General features: G+C 31.3%; 2 protein-coding genes and 1 non-coding gene across 8 annotated transcripts; 2 read left to right on the top strand and 1 right to left on the bottom strand.

The window, feature by feature from the left end:
* Positions 1-885: 885 nt before the first annotated feature.
* Positions 886-3,336, bottom strand: LOC102602384 (probable glucuronoxylan glucuronosyltransferase IRX7). Its single transcript, XM_006348964.1, has 4 exons — positions 2,575-3,336; positions 2,128-2,495; positions 1,794-2,044; positions 886-1,707 (listed from the first exon to the last, which is right to left on the bottom strand). Exons 1-4 carry the CDS (start codon positions 2,837-2,839, stop codon positions 1,242-1,244), a joined length of 1,350 nt encoding a protein of 449 aa, XP_006349026.1. The 5' UTR covers positions 2,840-3,336; the 3' UTR covers positions 886-1,241.
* Positions 3,337-8,758: 5,422 nt separating this feature from the next.
* On the top strand, positions 8,759-8,842 carry TRNAY-GUA (transfer RNA tyrosine (anticodon GUA)). Its single transcript is given in 2 exon segments — positions 8,759-8,795; positions 8,807-8,842. It is a non-coding gene; the product is annotated as a tRNA-Tyr (tRNA).
* A 1,550-nt stretch (positions 8,843-10,392) lies between these two features.
* On the top strand, positions 10,393-12,908 carry LOC102601603 (signal recognition particle receptor subunit beta-like). Of its 6 annotated transcripts, none has more exons than XM_015309445.1 (7): positions 10,393-10,619; positions 10,768-10,952; positions 11,280-11,362; positions 11,440-11,526; positions 11,733-11,881; positions 11,986-12,117; positions 12,529-12,908. In XM_015309445.1, the coding sequence occupies exons 2-7, from the start codon at positions 10,808-10,810 to the stop codon at positions 12,716-12,718; spliced, it is 786 nt and encodes a 261-aa protein (XP_015164931.1). In that variant the 5' UTR covers positions 10,393-10,619; positions 10,768-10,807; the 3' UTR covers positions 12,719-12,908. The 6 variants fall into 6 exon arrangements, with proteins under 6 accessions (XP_015164931.1, XP_015164930.1, XP_015164929.1 ...); XM_015309444.1 differs by having other exon boundaries at positions 10,750-10,952; XM_015309443.1 differs by having other exon boundaries at positions 10,410-10,652.
* The last annotated feature ends 829 nt before the right edge of the window (positions 12,909-13,737 follow it).

Below are 13,737 nucleotides of genomic sequence, written 5' to 3'. Positions count from 1 at the left end.
TCAGGGATCGACCATGACCCCAACCCTAAACTAGACTTTCGACCTCAATTTGAGATTCGGCTCCTAATTCTGATACAGCCTCAACTCAAACCCAAAGTCTGATCCTAATCCAGAATTAAACTCTCAATCTGAAACTCAACTCTCGACTCAGGACCTGACTTCTATCTGACCAAGATCCAATTCCTTACCCTGATTCTAGTTTAGTACCCGACTACCTGACTCCTGATCCCAACTCGAGCTCAAGGTCGGACCCTGGTTCAGAATATGGACTTCTATCTCAATTTAGGATCATTGGTCACAGTAGGTTCAAGTTAGTGTCGATTCCCAATCATGGCTAGAATCGATTGTAGAATCCCGAATTAAAGGTTACGTCGAGGATCAAGCTCTTAGGCAAGGTTAAGTTCAAGGTCGTGTCTCCAATCATAGCCAGGGTCAGAATTGTGTCCTTGGTATGAGGTCATTTGTGTAATAACAATAGAAAGTATATATAAATCACTTTTATAAGAAGGAATATATCAAATTCTAAATTGCAAAATTAAGGAATATATCCTTAAATTAAAATTGTTCACTACTTTTGGACTATTTTGAACTTACCTTGAAATAAAAAGGATTATTTTTGTAATATTGTAACCCGTGAGGCCGTGACCAGTTTAATAATTGAATAGTAGTACAAGTTCACTGTCTTTTCTAATGTTTCTACATTAATTAAAAATACAAACATTAAAGTTTCTGACACATCCCCGCTGTCAACTTGCTGGTCCACTTTATGTTTTCTCGAGTAAAATAAAATATATTTTAGTGTATGATAAAAAATATTTCGAACGGTAAGTACCAACTTGACGATATAATAGTGAGATATAATAGTGAGACTGTTTTTGATAGACGTTCGATAATTCAAGTATGTATGATTTTGAGTAGAAAGAAGAAAACAAAGGAATTGTACAGCAAAGCATAAGCATCCTGTTTCTTCATATTTCTCTCCAAATTAATAAAATAATATTCCCTTTTCACATGTACAACAATAACAAGCTCCTGTCCAACCCATGCCGTCCCACCAACTCAGCACACCGAGACCCCCGCTTTCCTTACGATTCTTGACACTCGATAACAAGGTGAACGTTCAAATAGTCAATTTATCCGAAATCCGCATATACAATGTCTAGCTGTTTCCCACATTTACACATTTTTTCTTAGCTGGCATAAGAATCTATCCAACCAAAACCACAACACGTGTCGTGATCTCATTCGCTCAAAACCCTTGACCTGTGATGGGACCTACTCAATTTTTCCGTCAAGGCATGCAAGACCTGCCACGTGGCATCACCCTCCACCGTCCGATCATGAAAAAGTAGGGCCCTTGAAATTCTTGGGTCCCACAACTTCTGTTGTATTGTGCTCAGATTGGTTGCTGCCACGTTCTCGAGAATCGTGCCAAGTTTTCCGACGTCTTTCTCCGCCACCGTGACGGAGATTTCCGACCACGGCACGGCGGAGGAAAACGGCAGATCAATGCCGTCGGCGATGATCACCGGCACGCAGCCTAAAACAACTGATTCAACTAATCTTGGACTCCACGGAGCCCATCCTAATGGACATAAACAAAACGTTGATCGTAAAATCTCCGATTGATAACCGATAAACCGATGACGTCTTAGGTAAAATCTCCGATCATTCCCATATTTTTTCAATATAACAGTACGGACTTTCCTGCAAAAAAAAAAACATAAGGGTTATTTTCGTCTTTTCATTAAAAATTCTCGAGAATTAAACAGTTTAATTTTAACAAAACTTACTTGCTGTAAAAACGTCCGCTGACATTTTTTGGGTGGACTTCCATTTTACCCCTAAAAAACGCAAAAATATCACGGCGGCCATTAACGTCCGACGTAGCTAGTGTTTTCCGTACACTTTCCGGTGAAATATACGGCGGAATTACTATATGCTCTGCTTTTTGACATGGGTGATCGTATTTAACACCAAATGTTTGTAATATAATCGATTTTCTCAAAAACTCCGGTACTCCATCTGCCATAGCAACATCTTCCTGCAATTAAAATCACATAGATATTCAAAACTCTATCGGGTTTGATTCAGAATTTGAAAAAAATATCAATCTTTTGAACTTACCAATGTGTGAAAACAAGACCCAAAATCATGAGAAGCAACGAAGATATGGTCAGAACCTGAACTTCGATTCCAAAAAGTAAATTCCGATGAAATAAGCTTAATAGCTGAAGAAATTAAAGAACGAGCATGTCCAATAGCAGGGAATCCATTAACAGTGCTGAAATTACACGATACGTAAACAGGGACGAAGAAAAAATCAGCTTCAAATGGATCAAATGTTCGAACATCGCTGTTTAACAGAGCTTTATGTATGGCTACTTCAGATGCAAATAAATGGTTACTACATCTTTCGTTTGATAACCAATCGCTATTGTATTTACTTGGCAAATCATAAACGTAAATCTTCAATCCATTCAACGAATCTGAAACTGAAAAAAACACAACAAAGATAAGATAAATGTAAGGTAAGCAATAACAAAAAAAAATTAATAAAATTAAAATCTTTACCTCGATGGTTTTGAGTTTCAGGGTATTCAATAAGAGCACGAGAAGCTTTAGAATATTGAGGAACGGTGGTTTTAGAAATGGTATTAGGTTTATGATTGAATAGAAACGAAGCGAAAAAATAAAAAGAAAGTGAAAACCAAAGAACCCATTTGAAATATCTGTAACAAAACAATCCTCTGTTTCTATTTCCGCCATTGTTGTGGTTTAAAAGCTTCATTCTTACATAAAAACCTCTGTTTTTGCTCTGTTTTTTGGGTTCTATCATCTTTAAGAACCCCCTTTAAAGAAGATGAAATGGGGTTTTCGTTCTTGGTGAAAAAAAAAACAGGGGATTGATGAATGATAAAGACTTGTGTTTGTTAAGAGTTCGTTTTAGCTTGAAGAATAAATTTAACACCTAATTTGTTGCTGATTCTTCAAGAAAATGCTAATTTTGTAATGGGGTTTGGTTGAGTTTTGTTTTCCCAATGTAAAAAAATAATAATCACGAAGGTCATGAAGTAGCAGAGATGAGAGAGAAAATGAGGAGAGAGAGAGAGAGAGAAAGGGTTACAGAAAGGTCACATTGTGTTGTAAATGGAGCAGAATGAATAGCGCCATTGTTCATGGTTTCGAAGGTGGATTTTAATATATTTTATAAAGTTTAATTATGAAAAAAAAACTAAAAAAATTGATGGTCTATCGGAAATAGTATTTCTACTTTATAAAGATAGAGATAAGATATGTGTATATAATAACTCGTGAATAATTAATATAATTTCGTGTGGAAGTGTAATTTTTACAAGTTGGAAACATTAAATATCATTAACGGATACATCACATTCGTTTTTAATTAGAGATACAAAGTATTTATATAACATAAAAAGAAACTTTTTTTTCAGATTTTACTCGTAGAACTTTATTGGGATACGTTGTTGTAATTGTTGTTACGCATCACATTCTTTTTAAACGTCACTTGTAAGACTATATTAGATATGTTGTTGTTGTTATTGTAGTTGAGTCTTGATTAAATTCAAACTTTTTCTAGTTGAGTCTTGATTAAATTCGAACTTTTTCTAGTGCAAAAATTAATACTAAATAATGAGTTAATACATTTTTTAATTTAACCTCAAATTTAAAGTAAATACTAAATATTGAGTGATACTAAATAAGAGAGTTATCTTTGATATGAAAAACAACTTATTCATTAACGTTAGATTTTCTAATACGAAAATAATTAACGCCTTATTTATAAGATGAAAGATTAAATACTTTGTTTAGTAGATAAGTATTGATAATTGAAGTTATTTATGATCTCATTAATTTTACCACTTTTATAAAGTTTGGAATTAATGCTAAATTCTTGATAAAATCCTATTTTAAATAGTTGGACGGTGAGATCTAGATTTATGTATGACATATGAGCTTTGATTTGATTTAATATTTTTAATTTAAATTATGTATTTATTTTATAAATTAATTATTAATCTCAAAATATAAATTCAAAAATTTCAAATTCGAATAATCTTTACTTTGAATGTTTCTACATTCTAATTTGGTCAAAATTGTCAACTTGTTTCCTCGTGCATTTTACATGTAATATAAAGTGTGTGAAAATGTTATGTAAACCTTTTTATTCAAAGTCTAAATTCAAGGGCTTTGAAAAATTATTCGTCATATTTTCTAAATTTTAGTCTAAAGTCTAGTTCTAAATTCGTCATATTTTCTAAAACAAACAAACAAAAAAAACTTCTAAAATGTGTTCAATTTATATCAACAATCAACGTGAATAATTCATTTTATTATAGATAAAAGTGATTTATTTGATTCAAGGGTGTGATATAGTCGTTAATGAAGTTGGTTGCTCGTATTCACATTTCAGAAACAAAAATATTATGTGATTTCTTTTAACTTGTTCTAAACGTTGATGAGTTATCTGGTATATATTGCTGATAAGAGGTAACTAATATTCAGTAAAATTAATCAAGATACACATAAACGGATAGTAACACCACAATTATATATATATTTTAAAAGCGATCTATTCAAACTATATGTGAAAAGTGTGTATGATGTTGTCAACCATTCAAGAAATTATTTTTTTAATTATGATTATATCTTCTTGATATATTATTATGTGACTAGCTTTGAAGTACTTACTTTTTGTTATACAAATAAATAAAATAACCATATAAAGTTTTTGAATATATTTTTTTCAACATCAAAGTTGAAACAAATGAGTACCAATTGATATATTTGTTACTTATTTTTTAAGGCAAGGAGTATTAAGTACTACTTACTTCACCTCATTTAAACATATTTATGTGGTTAGGTTTGAGATACTTAATTATTTTTCTTTATTCGATACAGATTGAAAATTTTAACTAATTTTAATTTGTATCGCCCAAGTCATATTAAAGAAGTGTTTTTCAATCGTAATTTATTTTTAAACTTAAAGATTCAAATTCAAAGTTTATTATTTAAAATAATACAATTTTATCAATCATACCACAACTCAAAGCTGAAGTACTTATAAAATCTAGCAATTTTCTTAAGTGTGTGAAAAAGGGGTACAGACTTATTTGCGAGACAAACAAGTCAGCTTTTTAAATAATTTTTTAATTTTATATTTAAAATATTGTACTTAAAAAAGTAGATATAATTCCATACCCAGAGACAGTGCATATGAGAAGAGAGGGCAGCTATCAACTATAGTTATGATGGAATCGTAAATATTCTTTCATTCTTAAAGTCTCAGATTTAAATTTTCCTAGATACGGAGTCTTATTCTTATTCAAAGGTCTCGAATTTAAGTCTCCTTAAGTATGGAATCACCTCTATTAGGAAGTATTTTATCCCCAATATGAGATTTATCATCGCAAATTTATTGCTTAACTTTTAATTTTTAGGAGTATTTGTTGTTGTCTTATAGGTTGTCCAGAATTAGTGGTATTTTTCATACTGCAAAAGTTATTTTTGATGAAGATATTTTTCGTCAAAAGAAGAAATATGACATTATTCATTTATTGAGACATTTTTCATATATTTTTAATTTTTAATTTTATATTACTTACTTTAATAAAAATTAGGATATTATTATTAGTCTCTCGTCAAAAATCTCTTCCATTTGTTAATATTAATTTATTATTTCAGAAAATACATATTTCATTCACTAATTAATTATTAAAAAATATTTTTCTTATAAGTTGCAACTTAAACGTTCTATATTTTCTATGGAGGCACTATTTAATGTAATATTATTATTTTTTTCATTGACTATCCATGATTAATAGCTATTAACCGTCTTTAATTTGTTTGATATTTACTCCCTTTTTGCATATGTTACTTTGTGGTTTAGTAACATAATTATCTCTTGATAAGTACTTACTCCTCTTTATTGGTATTTTTAATAATCTCATGAATTTTTATTATTGACATTAATATTGGTACTTCAATTGGAGCTTCCACGGCCATAAACAAATAAAGACATAATATTTTTCTATGTAACGTTTAGTCTTCGTCTTCATGAAGCTGCTCTTTCATGCTTATGAATATTCCGGTGTTCTCAAAGAACTTGAAAAGTGCAAAATTTGCAAGAACAATAGAGGCAACTAGGAAAAAATACGTATCAAGAGAGACATTTCTAACTCTAAATCCTAGCTTATGCCTTTATAAAAGGTATTATATTCCCTTAAAGAAGCATCTCGAATATTCTGCAAATTCTTGGAATAATAAAGATATCAAATCCAAATCATCCTACTTCGAGAAATACGCCACTAATGACCCTCAAATCATGGATAGATCTTATGAGAAAAAATTCAATGGAGGAACAGAATTATACCCGCACTATTGATTTATCAATAAAATAATTAGGTTTCTTCAAGTTTTGCTTGTGGTTAATTTATTTTTCATATGTTTAATATTTGTTGCAAACATCTTTAACACACCTCAAGCTATGAGTATAAGTTACAATTTCTATGACAAGAAATTAAGTTACCAACAATAAAATTATTTAAAAAACCAAAGAGGTTCAATTTATTTTTTTATAAAATTGAATTGCATCTTATCAAACATTAAATCATAGCAACACTTAGATCTCAAAAACATTACACTTCCAAATAACAAGAATTGCGTAATTCTCATTAGCATAATTATTATCACCTAATATTTAACAAATAAGCAACTGATTTTTTTTCTTTCTCATAACGTTTATTTGCTTTAGTTATGTGCATTTAAAATTATAAAGCAAACAACATGATATTACTGATGTAGAATTAAATACATAAATAATTTAGCTCTTAACCAGTTATCAAAGAACCGATAATTAAGGACAGAGGTGATGTTAAAGAAAATATTCGTATAGTTTTTTTCTTCTTCTTTTTTGCTTCAATTTTATTCCTTGTCACGATAATGTTCTACACAGCATCAATAAATTCTCTCTATATAAAGAACAACTTTAAGCTTAATTAAAAAAGTCCATCTTTGATTAATTAAAGTTTGAAGTGATAGTGGTATCAAGAATAATATAATTTAGGTACCTAAAAGTCGTAAAAGCATAAATAATCAAAGAAAAAGCTAATGTTTAAAATAAATCTTTTTTGCTTAAAAACTATGAGAATTCTAGAAAACGTATGTGTAACATAGTTTTAAATAATAAATAAAATATGTTCATTATCGAAAATCTTTAAGGTCAAATTCATGAATTTATCCTTAAACTTATCATTATATATATTTATATAAAAAATCATTCGATTAATCGGATCGATGAATACCGAACTTATAAAAACAAATTGAGAAAAGTTAGCTTCTCTATCTTATCCAAAAATTGAATGTTTGTAGTGGAAAATAATATGATCAATTATTTATTGGAACAAGTCATTCAAGGACGGTGAATTGTTCTGGATAATCATTATCCTTTAAAATTAATCAAATTACGTCTAATGGACTCAAATAAATGAATTGAAAATAGACAACGACAACTAATTGTCCATTTGTGTATAATTAAATTATCATCAACCAATTTATATACATGATGCCAAACAAATACAATAGATTAACAACTAAAATTAATATTTAATAGGTAATTTATCAATTATCAATCATCAATCCATCAATGCCAATAAGACCCTAAAATCATATACTTCTTCATTGATATGACTGCTTCATGTCGAAGATATCTCAATATCAATAAGAGGCTAGACGTAGACACTTTTTCATTAACGTGCCTATTTCATGTCGAGAGTATTTCAATACTAATTATAAGAGACAAACACCTCTTCAATGACTTGCTTACTTCATGCTTAGAGTATTTTTTGATGTTTCAAACATTTTTATTGACGTATCTGCTTCATGTTGTGACTGTTTTTGAAACTTTATTATCTATGCTTTCAAGATATTTTTTCGTTGATAATATGATCCCACGTTAATAAAAAAAATTTGTCTAATAAGTGAAATTCAACAATAATAAAATATAAATAACATCATTAAACATTTGTCTAATAATTAGAAAATAGATCATTTTTTTTAATTGACTAAAAAATTGAATATACGTGACGTAACTAAACTTCAAATTGGTAAATATATTATTGAGAATATTAGATATCTTAATGAAAGTCTCTTTCATGCATACACTTAGAGATTAAGGAAAACTAAAGTAGATTTGGTCCACAACCTTTTACATTTTATTAAATTAAATTTTATAACCTAAGATAAGTTACAATTTTTTTTTATAGCCCTTATCCAAACACGTCTTCCAATTCTGGTTTAAATATCAAAAGTAGTGCTTGCTGTTAACTAATTTTAATTAAATATACATGACCACAGTAATAACCTATGGTAGTATATTAAATTAATTAATTATGGTATAAAATTTTGTACTTTTAAATAACAGTTTGTTATAACATGGCTCTTATCTTTGAAGAATTTTGGTTATTACATTTATAGCAACATATCTACAAGAAGATGATGCGTATACAACTTTATTCCTACAGTGAATCTTTTAGAGAGATTATTTTCGATAGATCTCGACTCAAGTAAACTGTATCATAATCAAATATGGAAAATAACAATAGATTATAAAAACTAGAACGATTACCGACTAACCTTTTGTCATAATCCTCGATTTTTGTTATTAAACTATCCATAACATCTTTTACAACTTTGAAGTTATTATAATAATAAAAATATGGATTGTTTTAGCAAGTTTCCGACCTTAGCTCAGTTGGTAGAGCGGAGGACTGTAGTTGTTGCTGTTATCCTTAGGTCGCTGGTTCGAATCCGGCAGGTCGGATTAATTTTTCCTTTTTTATTATTTTATTTTTTAAAATTGAAGCTTGTGAATTCTTAATGTTAATTTATTAATTCAAAAATCAAATCTTCTTTAATTTTATTTTAGTTTAGTTTATTTAGGGAAAAAAATCACTTAACTATATTTATCAAGTTTATAATTTTGATTCACATTCACTATCTTATTTTGAGGCAAACGTGGAGGTTGTAACAACTCCACTTTCACAATAGAAACATTCAAATATTATAATCACTAAACTCGAAGTTATAACGAAAAAATGGAACTAACAAAGAAAACTATTGTAGAAGATAACTAGAAGGGAGATGAGAAACATAGACTCAAAGAAAGGGGATGAGAGGACTAGACATTTTTCTCAACAATTTGCATAACCCTTGAATCACTGACCGCTACCCCTTTTGATGGAACCGTTCCCACACCCACTACTCGACTCGGATTCCAAATTTGCCTAGCCCAATTGCTTGTTCTCGACCCAATAGGTCTTGCCAGCCCAACAACTATTTGTGTGATCTTGGTATTCATATTGGGTTGGACTTGGTTCATAACAGAGGTGAAAGTTGATACACAAGATATATCCTAGGAGATGGAGAAATTTGATTGATGTCACACATTGTAATGAGGTGAAGATTGATATACAAGATATATATACACAATTTTTTTGAAAAACTCATCTATAACAATAAATTTTCATTTTATTCAAAGCTAAAAGGTATCTATCTATCTATCAACAATAGTAATAACAAAGATAGATGATCGTATGGAAACAAATTGATGGAAGAACAAAAGGGAAGTTACAAGTAGAAGTAGTCCGGGACTCCGGGTGGATATTAACATAAGATGAAGGAATTTTTTTCAAAATTCAAAAAAGATGTCTAGAGAAAATGAAATTACTACTATATTCTTTGTTGATCGAACACTTCACAAAATATAGTACTACATTTTTGAAGGATCCGACATGAGTGGGGTAGCATTTTTTGTCCAAACATTTTATTAATCATTATCATTAACTATAACATTTTATCTAGGAAAAATTATAGAAATCTCATCTTTTAGTTTACTTAGTACCATTATCCCCTATAAGTTTTACAAATCTCTAAAATCCCTCATTTTCGCACATCAGATTAGTGTATCTCGCGCATCAGATTAGTGTATCATGTATAAAATGTACATCAAATTAGTGTATCATGTATAAAATGTAATGTATCTTAACGATTAATGTATCTCGCCCATCAAATTAATGTATCAACGCTTATATTATTGTATCTGTTTGAGAGATTTCTGTAATTATAAACTTTTAAGAGATAAATTGTAATTTTACCTTAAAAGTATGTGATTTCTGTAATTTGCCCTTTTATCTATTCGTCATTATCTTCCCCCTTATCTCACAACTACATTTTACAAATAATAACCTTTGGAAACTCTACCACCTTTCCAATGCTATTTTTTCATTGTTCATGTAATTTTTTATCAAATAAAGTAGAAAGTATGTATCAGAAAAAGAACAAGGCCATTTAACTTTTCAATATCAACATTAATACATACTGCAACACAACCAAATTAAATTAGGCCCAAATTCCAATCAGAAATCCCAAATTAGGCCCACAGTAACTCGTCTCTCAACTCTCATCTCTCATCTCTCATCTCTCAGTCGTCTCAGTTACGCTGCAGCTCGTCCGTCGTCTCTTAATTCTCAGGCCAGCCGCTGCTCAGTCCTCGCAGATCGCAGTCGCAACCGCAAGCCGCTTGGCCACTGTTCAGTGCGGTAAGATTCCGACGGTGGCCCTCTAGATCGACGGTGAGGTTTCGCCATTCCGGTAAGGTTCCGACGACTTTCAATTCCCTTTACGTACTATTATTATCTGTATCTGTTTTTGTAATTTGATTGGAATTAGGTTTGTTGTAATTCATAGGGTAAAGTTTAAATTGAGTGAAGAATTTTTGGGGGAAAAAATGGATAAGGAGAAAGTGGAGCAATTGAAGATTCTAACGCAGCAATGGTTAAATGAAGCTGAAGAATTCATCAATCATATACCTCCTGTTCAACTGTATACTGCTGTTGGAGTTGTATTATCCACTCTCATTTTGTTGTTAATCAGTAAGCTCTTAAAACTTACTTCCCTTAGGGTTAGAGATTTCATTTGCTTTCTCAATTCTCATGGGTTTGTGTCGAATTTGTTTGAATTTTCGCATTTCTGAATGTGTTGCTAATCCGGGATGGCACGGAGGGACTTACAGTTAGGATTTTCTTTTTCTTCTTTTCTCCCCATTAATGCCACACATTTTTGTAATTTCTATATCACCCTTTTGTCACTATGATGATCCTCAGTGAATGATTTCATGTATTAAGTTTTAGATTGTTTTTTTATTCTCTTTGGAGGCTGAAATTTGAAGAATTTCCTTTTGTCTACCTCTTTGCCTGCAGTTCGCTTGTTCAAGCGTACAACATCTAACACCATTGTACTCACTGGGCTTAGTGGAAGCGGCAAAACATATCTTTTTTACCAGGTAACTCTTTGACATGCGACCTGTATAATCTTTTCAAAGTTTGATTGTACTGATCTTGATGTGCTGGCATATACCAGCTTAGAGATGGTTCAGCCCATCAGGGTACCGTGACGTCAATGGAACCAAATGAAGGCAGTTTTATACTACACTCTGAGGAAGACAAGGTAATGAACATTGTCTTCTCTTGTTCCCCTTTTCTGCCCTACCATTTTGCATGCATCCTTGTGATCTATACCTTTAGAAGGGAAAGATAGATCTTATTAATTGCTGATGGACTATCAGTTTCTTCTTTGGTAATCGATTTACTGAATTCCTTTATCTGGGAATGGAATTTCACATTACATGCGACTTGTTTTGGTTTTTTCTGCAGAAAGGAAAATTGAAGCCTGTTCACATTGTTGATGTCCCTGGGCACTCTCGTCTAAGGCCAAAACTAGATGAGTTCCTGCCTCAAGCAGCTGGCGTTGTGTTTGTGGTGGATTCTGTGGAATTTTTACCAAACTGCCGTCCTGCTTCAGAGTACTGATAATTTGTTGTTGCTTATACTTTACATTGGCAGTTGTTAATTCGCATTGGATATCTGACAACTGAATTTCACATCGTATAATCCCTCTTGCATGAAGGTACTTGTATGAGATCTTAACAAAGGCAAGTGTGGTCAAGAAAAAAGTTCCAGTACTCCTCCTTTGCAACAAGGTTGACAAAGTAACTGCACATACAGCAGAATTCATCAGAAAACAGCTGGAGAAAGAAATGTAAGAGTACACTATGCATGCATTTATTTTGGAGCAAACACCAATTTGCCTTTTGTATACATACATATATATTATGCGTGTGCAAACATAACTGTGATCCGAACACATAAAAAGGCAGAACTGCTTTCTGAATAGTTGAAATTTACCTCTCCATGGTGGAATACTGTGTTGCATGCTTTATTCTCCTTTTGGTAATGAACAACAACACCCTTTATAAATTGTTGGTAATATCATTAATTCAGCAACAAGCTCACGCCTAGAGAACCTTCCCAAACATGAAATCTTGTTTCATGCTTTATTTGCTAATGTACTTGGAGGCTCATTGAATCATAACCACTGCAAAAACTTAAAAACTGAAGTGTTATCACTTGTGTTCTGCTTTATAACTAGTTTGCTTTCTTATTGATCCAGCGACAAGCTTCGTACATCAAGAACTGCCGTATCTGATGCAGATATCTCTAATGAATATACGCTTGGTGTGCCTGGAGAACCATTTACTTTTTCTCAATGCCATAACAGAGTAGTTGTTGCTGAAGCTTCTGGTCTGACCGGTGAAATTTCTCAGCTGGAGAAGTTCATTAGGGAGAATGTGAAACCTTGATTATGGTATTTCAAGCAAACAGGGACCCCTTTTTATTTCTTTTCTTCTCTTTTATTTTTGGTCCGAAAAACTGAAAATACTATCAGAAAGACGGAGAAAAAACATGCAACTTGGAAAACATATTCAAAGTAGGGATAGGAATTTGAAGAGTTTTCTTTATGTTCTATTGGCAATCCCCACCTAAACATTATGTTTGTTATGACATTATCTTTATAAAAAAAAATAAAAAAAAATAATGTTTGTTATGCCTAGAATATCTTGTCATTGGATTTGATTACTTCCCTTTATTTTTGTGCTGGCTGCTTTTCATGGCAAAGGACTTTCCTGTGCATATTTTCCCCCCTCCATGTGTTGCTAGCCACATTGAAGAGGTTCTTTCTGATTTCGAACTACACTTTTTTTTATAAAAAAAATCAAGAAATGCTCTAACAATATTGGCATACGGTTCAAAACTCGGTGGATAATGAGTTTCATAGAGTGCATCACTTCTGCCAAGATTTGCATGCTTCATCGTTATATTGATGAGTGATTTGTGAAAGACAATGTTTGTTGACAATTGAACACTTCTCTCATTGTTATTGTTGTAGGATTCTTTGTTTGTTTCTATTGGGTACTTATTTATCTCTGTAGTGAACAACAATATTTAGTGTTGTATTCTATATTTTCCACTTGGTATTCAATACTTGTTTTAGGGTCTCAGCTATTCGAATCGTGCACTGTAATTCCTATTAAAGAGAGAAACAACTCCCCATCAAAATTTCATTCATTTTCAAGGCTTGAAAATGTGTCTACTTATATAAATAAATTTAAGTGCTTACTTGTGCATGTTATATTTTATGCCTTTTTAATATTTGATAAAAGCCCAAAAGTGGCTTCCAAAACTTAAATATATCTACAATTCCAGAATATTTTCTCCTTGAAATTAACTTTATTGGTTAGAAAAACAAGAGCTGAGAATAGTAGACGATATGAAGGAAGTTACACAAGGAGATTCAAGTACAAAACAACAATTACGTACG

Source organism: Solanum tuberosum, unplaced genomic scaffold (assembly GCF_000226075.1).
Source record: "Solanum tuberosum cultivar DM 1-3 516 R44 unplaced genomic scaffold, SolTub_3.0 scf00101, whole genome shotgun sequence".
Lineage (NCBI taxonomy): Eukaryota > Viridiplantae > Streptophyta > Magnoliopsida > Solanales > Solanaceae > Solanum > Solanum tuberosum.
This window is presented reverse-complemented; position numbering and strand designations above follow the sequence as displayed.